Source organism: Bos grunniens, chromosome 18, assembly GCF_055505025.1.
Source record: "Bos grunniens cultivar Pamir isolate PY7600 chromosome 18, Bosgru_T2T1.0, whole genome shotgun sequence".
Lineage (NCBI taxonomy): Eukaryota > Metazoa > Chordata > Mammalia > Artiodactyla > Bovidae > Bos > Bos grunniens.
The window spans coordinates 15171560-15189749 of NC_141182.1; the positions used below are offsets into that span (position 1 = coordinate 15171560).

The window sequence follows — 18190 nt, forward strand, 5'->3', positions numbered from 1 at the left end:
AGGTTGAGAAGCATGCCCCAGTGCATAAGATATGCAAGTGTACAGGATGCATCCCAATTTTATACAACATTACTTGGAAAAATATTAAGCGATTTTTTTTTTTTACATTATGGGTTGAGTGTGATTTTTAAGGTTTTGGGTTGGGGGGCTTGGTATTGTTAATGAAATACAATACACTGTGTAATGAGGATCCTGAAGGTAGAGTGGGATGATAAGAACTTCCCTCTGCTGTTACTCTAACAACCCCACACTTGGCCTCCCATCCATCATGTGGAACACTGAAAATGCACCTTTCACACCTACACAGAGATAACATCGACCACTTCAACCAGTGGAGCGGTGACCTAGGAAGACCACCACTGTGGTCTTGAATGCCACCTCTGGGAGGCAGGTGCTGGACACCAGAGGCTGAACTCAGGCAAGCAGCTCTGCCTCCATGGAGATAAGAGTCTCCTTTCTCCCCTTGTGGAGAGAGTGGAAGATGCTGCAAGGCTCATAAAGTGAGAAAACAACTTCTTTGTGGAAAATGATCATTTGAGAAAATTTCAAGATTTGATTATTCAGCTGTGGTGTGAAGACCCATCTAGAAAGTATGCGATTCTCAGAGACATGTCATTTCCTGGTAGAAACAGAATTCTGGAGGAAGCATGGAGGATGAGCACACATTTATTTCCATCTTTATAGACTGTGGAAAGTCGCTCAGTCATGTCTGACTCTTTGCAACCCCAATGGACTGTAGCTCAGTCATGTCTGACTCTTTGCAACCCCAATGGACTGTAGCCCACCAGGCTCCTCTGTCCATGGGATTCTCCAGGCAAGAATACTGGAGTGGATTGCCATTCTTTTCCCCAAGGGATCTTCCTGATCCAGGGATTGAACCCAGGTTTCCTGCATTGCAGGCAGATATTTGTGTGTGTGTGTGGCGGGGGGCGGGTTTGAACTTTTCTCTTTTGCTTATTTTTAAATTGAAGGATAATTGCTTTACAAAATTTTGTTGTGCAGGCAGATTTTTTACCATCTGAGCCACCAGGGAAGCACTATAGACGGTGGATGTCCTCCCCAATGCCAAGGGTCTGCTACAGCCACCCCATTGGGTATGCATGCCATGGACAAGAGCCGTGCAGAGGCATGGTGTTTATCACACATGACACAGGACAGGATCCAACAGTAAAGCTATCTATACTTCACTAGGCTTGCATTCTAAGGGACTTAAAGTTTTCTTTAATTATATATAATGTTCACTGTATGCACTACAACTTGGGAACCTAACCACCCTCACAGGATGGTTCTGCACTGGCGATGTAGTATCTCATTTAAACTTCATAGCTGCCCAGGTCAACAGTCCCTGCATTATATCACCATTTTACCAAGACTGAGCCCAGTCCTGAGCGCCCAGAACCTCTTATCCATGGCACCATCCTGCACAGTCACACACTTTCCTGTCTAACCTCGCCATTTTCTGGAAGGCAGAGTTGCTAATGAATGTATCACACATCCTGGCCCCAGGAGACCTGGGGAATGAATAGAAATGAGCTGCCCAGCACCCCATTCAGTGACCTCCTTTAACTACCACTCCCCTCTGCTCACACAAGTGGATGGAAGTATAGTTAATTCTTTTCTTAAATTTTATTTTTAGTTGGAGGATAATTACAGTGTTGTGTTGGTTTCTGCCATTAAACAACGTAAATCAGCCGTAAGTATACACATATGTCCTCTCCCTGTTGAATCTCCCTCCCACCACACCATCCCAGCCCTCTGGGTTGTCCCAGAGCACTGGGTTGAGCTCCCTGTGTTCTATAGCAACTTCCCACTAGCTATCTATTTTGTATGTGGTAATATATGTGTTTCGTGCTATTCTCAAATCGTCCCACCTTCTCCTTTCCCTGTTGTGCCCACAAGTCTGTTCTTTATGTCTGTGTCTCTATTACTGCCTTGCAAATCATCACTACCATTTTTCTATATTCCATATATTTGTGTTAATACATTTTTCTCCTTCTGACCTATTTCACTTTGTAGAACAGGCTCGCACACTGCTCAGAATGGCCATCATCAAAAAACAATACATGCTGGAGAGGATGTGAAGAAAAGGGAACCCTCTTGTACTGCTGATGGGAATGTAAATTGATACAGCCACAATGGAGAACACTATGGAAATTCCTTAAAAAAAACTGGGAATAAAACCACCATATGACCCAGCAATCCCACTACTGGGCATATACCCTGAGAAAACCACAATTCAAAAAGATTCATGTACCCCAATGTTCATTGCAGCACTATTTACACTAGCCAGGACATGGAAGTGACCTAGATGTCCATCGACAGATGAATGGATAAGGAAGCTGTGGTATGTATACACAATGGAATATTTTGTTGTTGTTCAGTTGCTAAGTAATGGAACATTACTCAATCATGCTGCTCCTACTGCTGCTAAGTCACTTCAGTCATGTCCAACTCTGTGCGACCCCATAGACGGCAGCCCACCAGGCTCCCCCGTCCCTGGGATTCTCCAGGCAAGAACACTGGAGTGGGTGGCCATTTCCTTCTCCAATGCATGAAAGTGAAAAGTGAAAGTGAAGTCGCTCAGTCGTGTCCGACCATCAGCGACCCCATGGACTGCAGCCTCCCAGGCTCCTCCATCCATGGGATTTTCCAGGCAAGAGTACTATAAAAAGTAACATTTGAGTCAGTTCTAGTGAGGTGGATGAACCTAGAACTCTACAGCCTTTTAAGGAGAAACGGAGCCTGCAGCATAAAGCTGCCCCCTGTGGTAGTAACAAGGCCTGTCTACACAGTTTTTGTGAAGGCCACCAATCTTATAAGACAGCTTGCTCATATTAGTCTTCAAAATTCAAAAACTGGCTGAGTTGTGGGTAACCATATCCAAGAGAGCTATCAAGAGTCCCCAAGCAGTTCTGTTAAAGTACCAAAATACAACTCCCTTACCTTCTGGCCAGCCCAAAGTCAATGATCTTAATTTGGTGTCCTGTCTGATTGACACACAGTATGTTCTCAGGCTGGGAAAGAAAAAGAAGTTTACTTAGCTTAATCAACAACTAGGAAGGTCTGAGCTCCCCCACTTATTTGTCAATAGGCCTCAGTTTCCAAGCCTCCAAGGGAAAGCCCTACAGGGCAGCCCTTCAGGGATGGATGCATAGTGAAAATAAACGATGCGGGCTAGTGTGAGACAATAAGGAGTGCTGTGAACTATGAGACCCGGAGAACTCCTGCCGTGTATAAAAGGGCAGCCACTGCTCAGCTCCAGCCACTGGCCACCACACAGAAATGTAGGTCCAGTCACTAGAGTTCCTCAGTTCTCAAGGGATCCCAGAAATTCAAGTTTAAGTAAAAACTCCATGCTTTTAAATGTTGACAACTGAATCCAATTTAAACACATACTTATCATGTGTGGGAATCAAACACAACATATCTGGGATGTAGACTGGGCCCATGAGCTGCTTGTTTGAGACCATTGGCTTGGGGTGGTGGTTCCAAACCTTGGCTGCATACTAGCATCATCAGGGGAGCCCTCGAAAGTCTTAACACCCAGGCCCCAGTCCTGACCAGTTAAATCAGAATCTCAAGTGTGGGACCAAATCTGCAGTAGTCTGGTCAAGGAGATCAGAGCTGCCAAATGCCATCCTGCCATTTTGCGGTGACAGCTGTGACCCACGAAATGGAGATAATGGACTTGACATGCTTCTCTTAAGTCTTTCATATCAGCTTGGAGGCCCTGAGGAAGACTGGAATAATTCTTGCTGCTTGTGGCAGACAAATTCGAAGGTGGGGAGGGGTTGAGGGCAGATGAAAGGCTTATAGAACAAAGGACCTGGAGACCTGAGGTCAGGGCCTGCAGTCCAGGGGTCCATTACCAGGGTCTGTAGCCCTAGATGAGTACTTTCCCATTCCAGAAATCTCGGTGTCTCCATCTGTAAAATGAGAATAATAACCTCTTCCTGCCTTCCTCCTGGGAAGGTGTAAAGATCAAATGATATAATAATGCATTAAAGATTTTACAGCTTGTGAAGCAAATATATCAGGCACTATTTCTCCCAATAGAAGATTTTATTGCTACTTATGTTACAAAGGGGTTGTGAAACTCCTCAGATAGGTTCAGAAAAATGATGATTAAAAATCTTCAGGCCTTCTTTGTAAGATTTAGAATAACACTGTCCAATAGAAATATAATGTGAGCTACATACATAATTCAAAAAATTCTAATAGCCACATTAAAAAGGTAAAAAGAAATAGGTGAACTTAATTTTCATAAAAGCATTATTGAAATATAAATAATAAAGATATGATCATAAAATTACCATTTTAAAGTATACAATTCAGTGGTTTTTCAGTAGATAGTTTACCACTCTAGTTTTAGAACATTTTCATCACTTCAGGAAAAAAAAACCATACTCATCAGCAGTCATTCTCCATCCTCCTTACTTACAACTCCTATATATTTTCTATCTCTGTAGATTTGCCTGTTCTGGGAATTTCATATAAATGGAATCATAAATACATATGTGACCTTTTGCATCTGACTTCTTTCACTCAGCATAATTTCTTCAGGGTTCATCCATATATGGATACTTGATTCCTTTTCATGGCTGAATAATAATCATTATAAGGACAATATACCTACCACATTTTGTTTACCTGTTCATCAGATAGTAAACATTGGTGTTGTTCCTACTTATTGGCTATTTATGCATAATGCTGCTAAGGACATTTGTGTACAAGTTTTTGTGTTGACTTGTGTTTTCAATTCTTGAGAATATACCTAGAAGTGAAATTGCTGGTCGTATGATAACTCCATGTTTAACATTATAGAAACTACCAAATTGTTTTCTAAAGTGGATGCATAACTTTACAATCCCACCAGCAATGTCTGAGAGTTCCAGTTTCTCTAAATCCTAGCCAACACTTGTCTGCCATTTTTACTTTTTATTTTAGTTAATCCAATGGGTCGGAAATAGTATCTCATTGTAGTTTTGATTTACATTTCTCTCTTGACTAATGATGTTAAAAATCTTTTCATATGCTTACTGGCCATTTAAAAATCCTCATTAGACAAATGTTTATTCGGATTTATCTTTCTCATTGAGTTGTAAGTGTTCTTTATACACCCTAGGTACAAGTCCTTTATCAGATAAATGATTTGAAAATATTTTCTCCCATCTGTGGGCTGTCATTTCATTTTCATGATGGTGTCCTTTGAAGCATAAAGATTTTTTAATTTTGATGAAATCTAAATTTATCAACTTTTCTATCTTGTGCTTTTTGAGTCAGATATAATTTACTCCTACACTATCTTCTAACAATTTTATAGTTTTAGCTCTGACATTTAGGTCTATGACCATTTGAGTTAACTTTTATTTATAGAATGAGGTGGGGCTTCAACTTTTATGTGGATCTCAAGCATGGTGTCCCAGCATCATTTATTGCAAAGACTACTCTTTCCCCACTGAACTGTCATGGCACTGTTCTCAAAAATCTGTTGACCACAAATAAAAGGGTTTAAGTCTAGACTCTTAATTGCATCACATTGATATGTCTGCCCATCCTTACATCATAACACATTTTTTATTTACGTAGCTTAGTAGTAGATTTTTAAGTCAGGAAATGTGTGTCCTCCAACTTTGTTCATCTTCTTCTTTTTTTTTTGTTCCTCTTTTTCAAGATTGTTTTTGCTCTCCTGGGTCCCAAAAATTTCCATCTGAATTTTAGATTATTAATTTCTGCAAAAAAGTCAGCTATGAGTCTGACAAGACTACATTGAACATATAGACCATTTTGGAGAGTATTGTCATCTTAATAACATTAAGTTTTCTGACCTATCAACAATGTTTCATAGTTTTCAGAATATAAAGTTTATACATCTTTGGTTAAATTCATTTCTAAGTACTTTATTCTTTCCAATGTTACTGTAAGTGAAATGATTTTCTTAATTTTATTTATAGAATGTTGATTGCTAATGTATGGAAATACAATTGATTTTTACATCTTAGATCCTGCAACATTGCTGAACTCATTTATTAGTTCTAATAGTTTCTCTTTACCCTCCTTAGGATTTGCTATATACAAAATCAAGTCATCTGTGAATAGAATCTTACTTCTTCCTCTCCAATCTGGATACCTTTTATTTATTTTCTTGCCCAATTGCCCTGGTTAGAACCACAAGTATAATGTTTAATAGAAATGGCAATAATAAACATCCTTGTCTAGTTCCTGATCTTAAAAGGAAAGCATTCAACCTTTTACCATTAAGTTTATTATTACCTGGGGGATTTTCATAGGTGGCCTTTACCAAGCTAAGGAAGTTCTATATTTAATTTGCTTAGTGTTTTCATCATGAAAAGGTGTTCAATTTTGTCACGTGCTTTTTCTGCAGCTACTAAAATGATCAGGTGATATCATCCTTTATTCTTTTAATATGACATATTACATTGATTGATTTTCTTATGTTAAACCAGCTTTGCTTTATTGGAACAAATCCCAGTTTGTGATGTGTATAATCCTTTTTATATGTTGCTATACTCAGTTTAGTAATATTTTATTGAGAATATTTACATCTATATTCATAAGGTATATTGTACTGTAGTTTCATCATAGGAAGTGAGGTCTGCCTGGTTTGGGGATGAGGATAAGTTTGGTCTTCTAAAATGAGTGAGAAAATGTTTCTTTCTCTTCTAATTTTAAACATTTTGTGAAGGATTGGTGTTAACTCTTTAGACATTTGATAGCCATATGGGCCTAGGATTTTTTTATGGGTAGTTTTTATACTAGTTTGACTGTTTTACTTATTATAAGTCTATTCAGATTTTCTGTTCCTTTTTGAGCCAGTTTTCAGATGTTTGTGCCTTTTAGGGAATTTCCATTTTATCTATATTATCTAATCTACTGGCATATAAGTTTTCATAATATTCTCTTATAATCTTTTTTTTAATTTTGGTAAGGCTGGTAGTGATGTCCCCTCTTTCATTCCATTTATTTTATTTTATTTTTTCATTTCATTCATTTTAGTAATTGAGTCTTCTCTCTTTCTCTCTAGTTCAAGATAGCTAAGGATTTGTCAACTGATTCATCTTTTCAAAGAACCAACTTCTTTTCACTGATTTTCTCTACTGTTTCTCTGTTTTCTGTTTCAATTACTTCTGCTCTAATCTTTCGTATTTCCCTCTTTCTACTTGCTTTGAGTTTAACTTGCTTTTCTTTTTCTAGCTTCTTAAGGTGGAACGTTAGATTATTAAATCTTTTGAACACATAAGGGTTTGCAGCTACAAGTTTCATTTCTAGTTTAGATGAACCCCGAAAGTTTTAGCATGTTGTGTTCTCATTTTCATTCATCTCAAAGTATTTTCTAAAACTTAATCTTAATAATAATTTTATTTAGCAAAATATATCAAAATCATTTTAATTAGGTTACCCAAATAAAAATATTTATGAGATATTTCTGATTATTTTTATTATATTGCCTTTGAAGTCCAGTGTGCATTTTACATTTATAGCACATCTCAATTCAGACACTAAAGTTTCATCAGAAGTACTTTAGATATATTTAGATCTCATGAATTGGCAGATTCTTTACCACTGAGCCACCTGGGAAACCTTTTATTTGTATTTAGATTGCATGAAATTGATATTTTTGAAAAGCAAATTAACATGTTGAAGTTGTTCTAAATATCTAAGTAAGTGAAGTCGCTCAGTTGTGTCTGACTCTTTGCGACCCCATGGACTGTAGCCCGCCAGGCTCCTCTGTCCATGGGGTTCTCCAGGCAAGAATACTGGAGTGGGTTGCCATTTCCTTCTCCAGGGGATCTTCCCAACCCAGGAACTGAAGCCGGGTCTCCTGCACTGCAGGCAGATGCTTTAGCCTCTGAGCCACCAGATTCTAAATATACTTTATGGTTTTTAATAATTTAATCATATCAGCTTTTTATTTAATTAAAAACTAAGAAAATTTAAACTTTAGTTCCTCGGTCACACTAGTTATGTTTCAAGTGAAATATTTAAATATTTCATATTTTAATTCAACCAACATTCCTAGGAGGTAGATATTATTAATCTCCACTTTTCAATTGATGAGCTTATGCAAGACCAATCAACAAGATCAAGGAACTTATGTAAGATCTCCTGGTCAGGAAGAGGCTGGACTAACACAAGCTCTGCTCCTGGCTGGGAAACAGACCTTGGCAATGACTGTCTCCTGCTGTAGTGTCACAGGTATTGTCCCAAAGGCTGTTCGTTGATCCTGAATCACAGAACAGAATCAGGTTCTGTTTAACTGGTTCTCTTAACTGCTCAAGCCCAGAAAGCTGGTCCAGAAGCTCTGGAATTAGCTTCAGTGAGCAGGGAAGTTTGAGGCCGATTCCTCACGATCTCTACCATTTTTTACAGTACCACAGTGTTACAGTCTGATGTCAATCCAGAAAGATGGTCAGAAGGAGCAGTGTGCAAACATGTAGGTCCAACCAACCCACTTCCCATCTTCTGTAGAGAGCCGCTGAGATTCCCGACAGAGGTTATAGAGAAAAATTCCTGTTGCCCCAGTGGAGTGAAAAACCACAGAAATGGGCACCATGCAAATCGAAACCACAATGAGATATCATTTTATTCCTGTTAAGATGAATGTCATCCAAAAAACAAGAGCTAACAAGTGTCAGTGAGGGTGTGGAGAAAAGGCAACCTCTGTGTACTGTTGCTGGGAGTGCAAACTGGCGCAGCCACTGTGCAAAACAGTGTAGTGTTGCCTCAAAAAATTAAAAATAGGACTATCATGCGATCTAGCAATTCCACTTCTGGGTATATATCCCAAACCCAAATCACTACCTTGAAGAGATATCTGCACCCCCATATTCACTGCAGCATTATTTACAATAGTCAAGTGTCCATCAACAGATGAATAATTTTTTAATGTGTTATATATACACAACAGAATATTATTCAGCCATAAAAAAGAAAGAAATTCTGCCATTTGCAACAACATGGAATTTGACAATATTATGCAGAGTGAAATAAATCAGACATAGAAAAACACTTACTGTATGATCTCAGTTATAAGTAGAATCTATTAAAAAAATCACCCAGAACTCATACGAACAAATGAGTGGTTTGTTTAGAGAACAAATTAGTGGTTGCCAGAGGTGGGGAGGGGGAGGGTTTGGGGAAACTGGTTAAGGTGGTCCAAGGGTACAAACTTCCAGCTATAAAATAAAAGTCCTGAGGATATAATGTACTGCATGCTGACTGTAGGTAACAATGCAGTATTATGTATATGAAAGCTGTTAAGTGAGGAGATCTTGAAAGTTCTTATCACAAGAAAAGCAACTGTAACTATGTGAGGTGGTATAATTAACAACTTACTGTGGAATCATTTTGCAGTGTGTACATATATCAACAATTATGTTTATACTTTAAACAAAAACAATGTTACCTGTCAATTATATCTTGATAAAACTGGAAACAAACTTTACAGATAAGGTGACTCAGATGGTAAAGAATCTGCATACAGGAGACCCGGGTTTGATCCCTGGGTTGGGGAGATGTCCTGGAGAAGGGAATGGCTACCCACTTCAGTATTCTTGCCTGGAGAGAGTATTCTTGTCCATGGACAGAGTAGCCAGGTGGGCTACAGTCCATGGGATCGCAAAGAGTCAGACACGACTGAGCAACTAACATTTTCATTTTTCACTTCTCAGACTCACCAAAAAAGAGAGAGAGAAAGAGGAATTTATTGCCAACAAACTGGACAACCTAGAGGAAATGAATTAATTCCTAGAATTGTAACAACTAGATAAGACCAAATCATGAAGAAATAGGAAATCTGAACAGACTAATTACTAGTAATCAAAAATATCCCAAAAAACAAAAGTCAAGAACCAAATGGCTTCACTGGTGAATTTTACCAATCACTAAAAAATTGGTATCAATCTTTCTCAAACTCTACCAAAAAATATAAGAGGAGGGAATACTTCTAAACTCATTTTATAAGTCCTACCCTGATACCAAAATCAGACAAGGATATTACAAGAAAAGGAAATTACAGGCCAATATACCTGATAAGAATAGATGTATAAATCCTCAACAAAATATTAGCAAATCAAGTTCAACAATACATAAAAAGATTATACACCACGATCAAATGATATTCATTCTAGGGATGCAAAGATGGTTTAATGTATGCAAACCAATCAGTGTGATACAGCACATTAACAAAATGAAAAATAAAAATCATACTATCATCTCAATAGATACAGTAAAAACACCTAAAAAAATTCAATATCCATTTCACGATAAAAACTCTCAACAAACTAGGTACAGAGGGAACATACCTTAACGTAATAAAGACCATATATGACAAGTCCGTAGATAATATTCTCAATGGTAAAAAGCTGGAAGCTTTTCCTCTAAGATCAGGGACAAGACAAGGATGCTCACTCTCGCTACTTTTATTCAACAGAGTATTGGAAGTCATAGACAGAGTAATGAAGTGATAAAAAGAAATAAAAAGCATCCAACTCAGAAAGAAGTAAAACTGTCACTATTTGCAGATGATATGATATTAAGTCTTCACCAAAATACTGTTAGAACTTAAAAACAAATTCAGTATATTTTCAGAATACAAAAACAATATACAAAAAATCAGTTGCATATCTATACACTAAAAAGAAACTATTAGGAAAGAGAAATTAAGAAAACAGTCTTACCTACAGTTGATCAAAAAAATACTTAGGAATAAATTTAACAAGTTAGTGAAAGATCTATATACTAAAAACTGTAAGACGCTGATGAAAGAAATTAAAGAAGACAAATAAATGGAAAGATATCCTGCGCTCTTCATTGGAAGGATTAATATTAAAATGTCCTTACTATTAAATGTCCTTACTACCCAAAGCAATCTACAAATTTAAGGCAATCCCTATCAAAATTCCAGTGGCAATTTTCACAGAAATATAGGGAACAATCTAAAATCTGTATGGAACTACTGCTGCTAAGTCACTTCAGTCGTGTCCGACTCTGTGTGACCCCATAGACGGCAGCCCACCAGGCTCCCCCGTCCCTGGGACTCTCCAGGCAAGAACACTGGAGTGGGTTGCCATTTCCTTCTCCAATGCATGAAAGTGAAAAGTGAAAGTGAAGTCACTCAGTCGTGTCCGACTCTTAGTGACCCCATGGACTGTAGCCTACCAGGCTTCTCCATCCATGGGATTTTCCAGGCAAGAGGAATGGAGTGGGGTGCCATTGCCTTCTCCGACTACAAAAGACTCCAAATAGCCAAAGCAGTCAGGGAAGAAAAACAAAATTGGAGGCACCACACTTCCTGATTTCAAACTGTTACAAAGCTATACTAATCAAAATAGTGTGATATCAGCATAAAAATAAACAAACAGATCAATGGAACATAACAGACAACTGAGAAATAAACTATGTATCAAAAAGAAAGAAAAGAATGGCCACCACATGCTTACTTTTCATCAAGTAGACAAAAGAAGCTGCAATGCATTCATTCAATGGACTATATGATGGCCCTTAAAAAGAATCAGACACGATGTCCACACTATACTTAAAAAGGCAAGTTTAAAAATGGAATGTACAGTAAGCTCCCCTTTGTGAGTGTTTTTCATGCCAATGTGCTAATACAGAAGACCTCTCAGCACAGAGGCTGGGTGAGAAGAACTTTCACTGTGCATTTTAAATATTTCTATATTGTCTATATTTGTTACTACATGCATGTGTTTCTATTTTAATCTTTTTAAAACTAATTTTTGAGTTTTTTTATAGGAAAAAAAAAAAGTTGTTTCATTTGATCTTTAAAGAACACTTAATGAGGTAGCTATTTTCCACATCTCACAGATGGAGAAACGAGGCTATGAGACTTGGCCTGCCCTAGACTCCAGAACTAGGCCATGGTAGAGCCAGGAAAGGAAGCCAGGACCGTGTGATGACAGAGCTCTCAAAGATGAGAGAGCCGCAGAGGCTCAGGAACACGGGCACCCACCCGCCACATGCCCAGGGCGGAGCCTGACCTTGAGGTCCAAGTGCAGGACGTAATGCTGATGGAGGTAATGCACACCCTCGCAGATCTGCTTGGTGAACAGGACCACATCCAGTTCAGTCAGGTGGTACTTCTCTTCTGTGATCCGGTCAAAGAGCTCACCGCCATCCACGCTGCCAGGGCCAAAGGGGAGGCAGACACTGACTGAGCAAGGCTCTCAGAGGACTGGTCTACTCATCACCAGGTGAGACGAGGGCACCACTCCCATCTGGGGTCTTACGGGGGGGCAGGCGGGGGAACCTTTGCTCTGGTCTATTCCCAGCTCAGAGTGTGGGTGATAAAAAGGAAGTGATTGGCCAAATGGGAGACTGGGGCTTGTCTGCAGTACTGATCACCCAGGCTCACTCTGGATACTCACTGTCAATAGTCCAGACCCAAGTTATAAACTCATTGGCCTACAGGGGCCAATTAGTGCCTACATGGCAAGAATCTAAGTGGACAAACCAGACCAGATGTGAGACAAAAGATTTCTTGGAATACACAGCCTTTAGTCTAACTTTTGTTTTTCCATTTTTTATAGAGGCATGACATGACAAAGGTTGCCCTCTCCTCAGTTGCACCAGAAGGAAAACAGCAACACAAGCACGCTAATAAATGTCCCCTGAGCCCCTGGCCTCAGCACTACGGGTAGTTGAAACTGGTGGGGACTGTAGCAAATGGGAAATGGGTTGCCCTGTCTACAAAGGTCAGTTACCACAAGCTCCATCATACCATTTCCAACTGAGAATGCAGACCCAGCATTACTAGATCTTTTATATTTGCAAGAAAAATCAGGCACCTAGGTTTTAATGTGAACTTTCCCAGTTTCCAACTGTTAGCACTAAATCAAAATTACTAAAAATTGTGTAGGCCAAAATAATATCTGCAGGTCAAGCAAGGCTCACTGGTCACTGGTTTCTGACAAATGGCCTTGTCCTCTGTGTTTTATGTTGGAGGTCAGGTAGAGGAAGCGATGACATTCCCTGGGTGTCACAGAGAGGGCAAAGGGAGAGTTTTGCTGCAACCTTGGCCCCTAGCCCCACCCTGAGCCCTGGCCCTGCCTCCCACTCACTACTCCATGACGAGGGTAAAGCTGTTCTTGCTCTCAAAGGCGTCGTAGAGCTGGATCAGGTTCACATGGCTGAGCTGGTTCATGATGTTAATCTCATTCTTGACATCCTCCTTGTGAAGCCAACAGGGAGAGGAGTTTCCAAGAAATGGGTTAGGAAGAGCAGTCAGTTGCATCTCCCAAGACACACACACACACACACACACACACACACACACCCTGCATCCTCATTTCCTGCAGCATCACCAGGTTTCCTCAACTCACCACCCACACCAGCTTCTTACAACAGAAGGGACCCACCCATTTCCCAGATAGGATCCCTGAGACCCCGAAAAGAACCCTGGAGATCTGGGAGGACCCTGTTCCCCAGGGTGCAAGGTGACTGCTGACTAGAGAGTAGGAGCCAAGGAAAGGTGGCCAGGTTTCCTGCTCAGCGTGGAGGGGCCTGAGGCAGTGCAGGACCCAGAGGGGCCTAGAAGGAAGTGAAGGAGTCCTGAGCTTGGCCCAGGGCACCCGTTGGCCTGGGGCAGACACCTCACCCGGTCCTTGGCGCTCTTCACTTTGATGATCTTGGCCGCCAGTGAGAGGCCTGTGGCCTTCTCCGTGCATCTGTGAACCTGGCCAAACCGGCCCCTGCAGAGAGAGACACGATGACACAGCAGGCTCAGAGCCCCAGAGGCATACCCTGCATGTGAGTGGGGGCCAGCCCTATCTGGGACCCTGGTCTTTCTGGTCCGACCTCAACTCCACATACGCTACAGGGATTACCCTGCCCACCAGAGGTATCATAGTCACCACCCCACACTGCTACCTGAACCTGGAGAAGAGCTTCTTCACCCCATACGTATGGGCCATTCTGCACCCCAGGGGAGCGCCCCACAGCCACACCACCCAGGCCGTCCTGCACCCTAGAGGTCATTCCTCTTAACCCACCTCATGTCGGCTCTCATTTCACCTGCAGGACATGGGCCCCAGGCCCACCTGTACCCTCCACTTAGCCTCACTCACACCACATGGGCCCTCCTGCTCTCTGCAGCTGTCTCCTCACCCACTCTTTATGAGCTCTCGGCTCATGCTCTCACCTCTCGGGACATCCCACTCTTGGCTGTGGCTCCATCAGTCAGTTCCTGAGAACCAGCAGCAGCGCCCGGTTGTCCAGTTGCCCTCCCCACCCCCCTCAAGGCAGAAGGCCCGCTTACCCTCCCAGGACTTCATGCTGGCACACTGTGTAGCCCGCTGAGGTCGAGGTCTCCCTGACACTCACCACCCGGTGCTCGAAAGGGGCTGGCGGGGCTGGACTGTCGTCTGTTCAGGAGACAGCAGCCCGTGAGTCTTCTTCATGCAGCCCCTACCCCTCAGCTCCCCCCACTCCCCACTGCCACCCCGACCCCCAGACCTAGCCCCTCTTGGTTCAAAAAGGCTTCTGCCGGCTTGTTGGGGGTTTATCAAGGGAGCATTCAGAGTGTTCCCGGGAAGGTTCCATGATTTCTGCAACCCTGGACCCAGAGCAGGGGAAAATACTGCTATTTTCCCTTAGTTTGTCTCACAAGCAGCTTTCTGCTCCCCAAAGTAGAAGGTTGAATGTGCTTTGAGAGCGTTTTTGTGTGTGTCTGCCAAGGTGAGCCTGTGCCCTAGACTACAAGGGGGTAACTTTTGTAGGGGGTTGTGTGGCAGAGACTCCACTTTTAGAATTCCAGTCTGAAGTCTCCTTCACTGCAAAGTAACTGCCTTCTGTTCTCAAGGTTTACACACAAGGTTCAAGAAACCAGTGGTCAGATCCTGGCTCTGTCAGCACAGACCCTGTGGCCTTACAAGTGCTTCTCAGCCTCTCTTGTGTCTCATGTGTCCTCACTCCACCCTGTGAGGGTAAACACACCAACAAACGCTTGAGGCTTGGCTCACAGAGTCCTCAGCTAACATTGGCTTGATCACCATCTCAAGTCTCAGAAAAGACTAAAGTCACAGGTTGCTCTCAGCTGTGTTTCTGGAATTAAGGGAGGCCGTGTCCACATCTGGACCAGGTCATACAAGGGGAAAGGAAGCAAGCAGAGACATCAGAGTAACTTCAGAGCCTGGAAGAGCCAAGGGGCACCAGGATGACCTGCACAACACTCAGCCCTTCCTCAGGGCCTCCAGAAATTCTGGGACAGGGAATTGGCAAAGGGTGGCCTTCCTGCAGCCACATGGGATGAGGGCTCCCATGAGGGTGTGGCCCTAAGGGCTGAAAGACTCAACGCCTTTTGGGTCACAGGAACACAAGGACACCTACCACCACCACTGTGACAGAAAGCAGATCAGCAGCCCCTTCCTGATCCTGGATGAGTCAGCCCACTGGCTGCAAATGGCTAATAGTAGGTTATAGACATCAGGTAATGGAGGAAGGAGCCTTCCCTATCTCAATCCAGAATGATGCCAGTTCTATTAGGCAGGCAGGTGGCTTTGAGAAATCCACCCAGTTGAGTCCCCCATGTTTCCTTTTCTCCCATGGCTACAGCCAACCTGATGCATCTCTATGCCCTGGTCCCCAGCTCTGGGATGTGCTGGCAGGCTCTTCTGAGTCCTGGTCTCCCAGACATTATCCCCACATTATCTCTACCTGGAAGCTTCAGGGAGGCCCCCCCCAGAGAAGGTCTTTCAGACTCACTCACCTTGGGGCACACAGCAACGGCCTCACTTACCTAATACTAGGCTGCTCGCCTCAGCTCCTGGGGGTGTCCTGCTTCCTGCTTCGGCACTGCCCACACCCCCAGCTGTGCAGTCCTTCCCAGGGTCAGGGTTCCCTGCTCCTGGGTTCATGTCCTGCTGTGGGCCTGAGGCCCCGGAATCAGCTCCCTTGTCCCTCCTGGCCCTGCTTGGTGCCATGGTCAGCTCGGACCCAGGTCCTTGCTTCTCTTTGGCCTTTGCTCCCTCATCGCAGCTCCGCTTCCGCACACTGGCTCCTCTGAGGATAGGTTTTCCTGACTCAGTCCCAGGGGCCTGGGGGCAGCACCTGGGCCCAGGTGGGTCCTGCTCACCTGGAGGCACAGCTGCTGGAGTCTCTGCAGGGGGTGAGGTTCTGAGGCTGCCCCCTCGTGTCACAAGCAGCTCCCCAGGGGTATCTGTCTCCTGCACATGGATGGAGATCCTGGGACAGAGAGAAATGTGGCAAGAACTCAAATCAGAGCATACCTGGGCTCAACTGCCTGCTGCTGCCACTCACTAACCGTGGTCTCTTAGCCTCAGTGTTCTCATCTGTTAAAAGTGTCCTTTGGGTTGTTATAATAGTAAGAGTTAGCTTGTGGTTGAAACCAGCAACCAACCCCTACCCCTCTCCCCAGACACAACACTGGGGAGAGGCTGGTTTCAGTGACACGCGGTGCCACCAGGATTCCACCGGGTCAGCATCTGGGGGAAACTTGAAGAACCTGTGGTGGATGGCGGGTGAGTGGGCACCGGACATCTCTGTGGCCCCTTGAAAACATGATTCTGCCCCATAAGTGTGGTGGCCTGGAGGCAGGAGACTTGGGCTGTTTCCTCCCTTCTCTGGGCCTCAGTTTCCCTTCTCTTAAGTGAAGAGAAGGGTGAACCAAGTCAAACATCACACTAGAAGCCTCAGGTTAGACATATTTTAGTAAAATCAGGGAATTGTTCATAAGACTCTGGACCTTCTGTTTCTCCTGAAGAAACAGTCCTGGCTGTGCTGGGCCTGCATGCTTACACCCCTGAGGAAATTCTCTGCCTCCCTACAAGTCCCCAGGGCCATTGGGCCCATCTCATCCATACTTGTTCCCCAGACCAAGCAGTACTGTGGTTTGGGACCCCAGCTGGAGGTCGGGAAAGTCCTCTAAGCCCCAACATTCAGAGGAAAGGACCCTGACCCTGGGAGCTTCAGACCCTGCTGCTCTGCCACCAGGTTACTAGAGAGGGCTGGGTCTGGGCAAGTCTAGCCTCAGCAATCGCTTCTGTCAAACAAGGATGATAACACCTCATGGATGTGCTGAGAGACAACTAAGAAAAGAAAACACAGAGGTTCTAATAGTGAAGACTAAAATGGTGCAGCCACTGTGGAAATCAGTATGACAGTTCCTCAGAAATGTGAAAATATATTACCATATGATCCAGCAATCCCAATTCTGGAAATAAACCCAAAATAATTAGAAGCAGAACCTCAAAGAGATATTTGTACAGCCTTGTTCATGGCAGTATTATTCTCAACAGTCAAAAGTGGAAGCAACCGAAGTGTCCATTGACAGATGAAAGAATAAATAAAATGTTGCACATACACATAATGGAATGGTATTCATTCTTATGCTAAGTGAAATAAACCAGTGACAGAAAGGTGGATTCTATATACTTGAATGAATGAGTTATATGAAGGACCCGTGCTGCTGTGCTCAGTCACTTAGTCGTGTCTGATTCTTTGCGATCCCATGGACTGTAGCCTGCCAGGCTTCTCTGTCCATGGGATTTTCCAGGCAAGAATACTGGAGTGGGTTGCCATTCCATTCTTCAGGGGATCTTCCCAACCCAGAGATCAAACCCACATCTCCTGCATTGGCAGGCAGATTCTATACCACTGAGCTACCTAGGAAGCCCATAGGAAGGACCCAGAGTAGTAAAATTCATAGAGACAGACAGTAGAATGGTAGTTACGGTAGCAGTTTCAGATTTACAAAATGAAAAAGCTCTGGAGATCTGTGTCATAACAATATGAATATACTTAACACCACTGAACTATACATTTAAAAATGGTTACAACAATGAACATTATGACACATGTTTTTTAACCAAATTTTTTTTAAATTAGGGCTTCCCCTAGCAGCTGGAGGCCTGGGTCCCTCCTTTGCCTGCTCCTGAATGCACCTGGTTCTGCAGACTGTTCACAGCTAAAGCTTGGGTAGGATGTAGCAAAATTCCCCTGACACCCCTCAAGAACAATTACAGGTTGGTGATGATAGGGCAGGATGGGAAAGGTGGCATCTAAGCCCAGCTCAGGCATTGCCTTGATCAAGGAACATGGGAAACTGCAGGAAGCCAGTGTCTGGAAGAATATACAGGTAGTCTGGTGGCCGCTGTCATTTAGAGACAACATTTTCCTCAAGATATACCCATGT

General features: G+C 42.9%; 1 protein-coding gene across 13 annotated transcripts in view; it reads right to left on the bottom strand.

The window, feature by feature from the left end:
* MYLK3 (myosin light chain kinase 3) overlaps positions 1-18190 on the bottom strand; it is a 56729-nt gene that overhangs the window by 14170 nt on the left and 24369 nt on the right. For 6 of the 13 annotated variants that reach the window (XR_015145422.1, XM_086350490.1, XM_086350495.1 and 3 more), the window contains 7 exons: positions 15776-16221; positions 14297-14402; positions 13637-13730; positions 13101-13210; positions 12021-12162; positions 3870-3926; positions 2944-3014 (listed from right to left, as the gene is read on the bottom strand). Coding sequence is in view for 9 of the 13 variants with exons in the window: in XM_086350490.1 (XP_086206616.1) it covers positions 2944-3014; positions 3870-3926; positions 12021-12162; positions 13101-13210; positions 13637-13730; positions 14297-14402; positions 15776-16221 (1026 nt within the window). In the remaining 4 variants the exon portion in view is untranslated. The remainder of the gene's footprint in view (positions 1-2943; positions 3015-3869; positions 3927-12020; positions 12163-13100; positions 13211-13636; positions 13731-14296; positions 14403-15775; positions 16222-18190) is intronic. The other 7 variants (XR_015145423.1, XM_086350499.1, XM_086350496.1 and 4 more) reach the window with 2 other exon arrangements.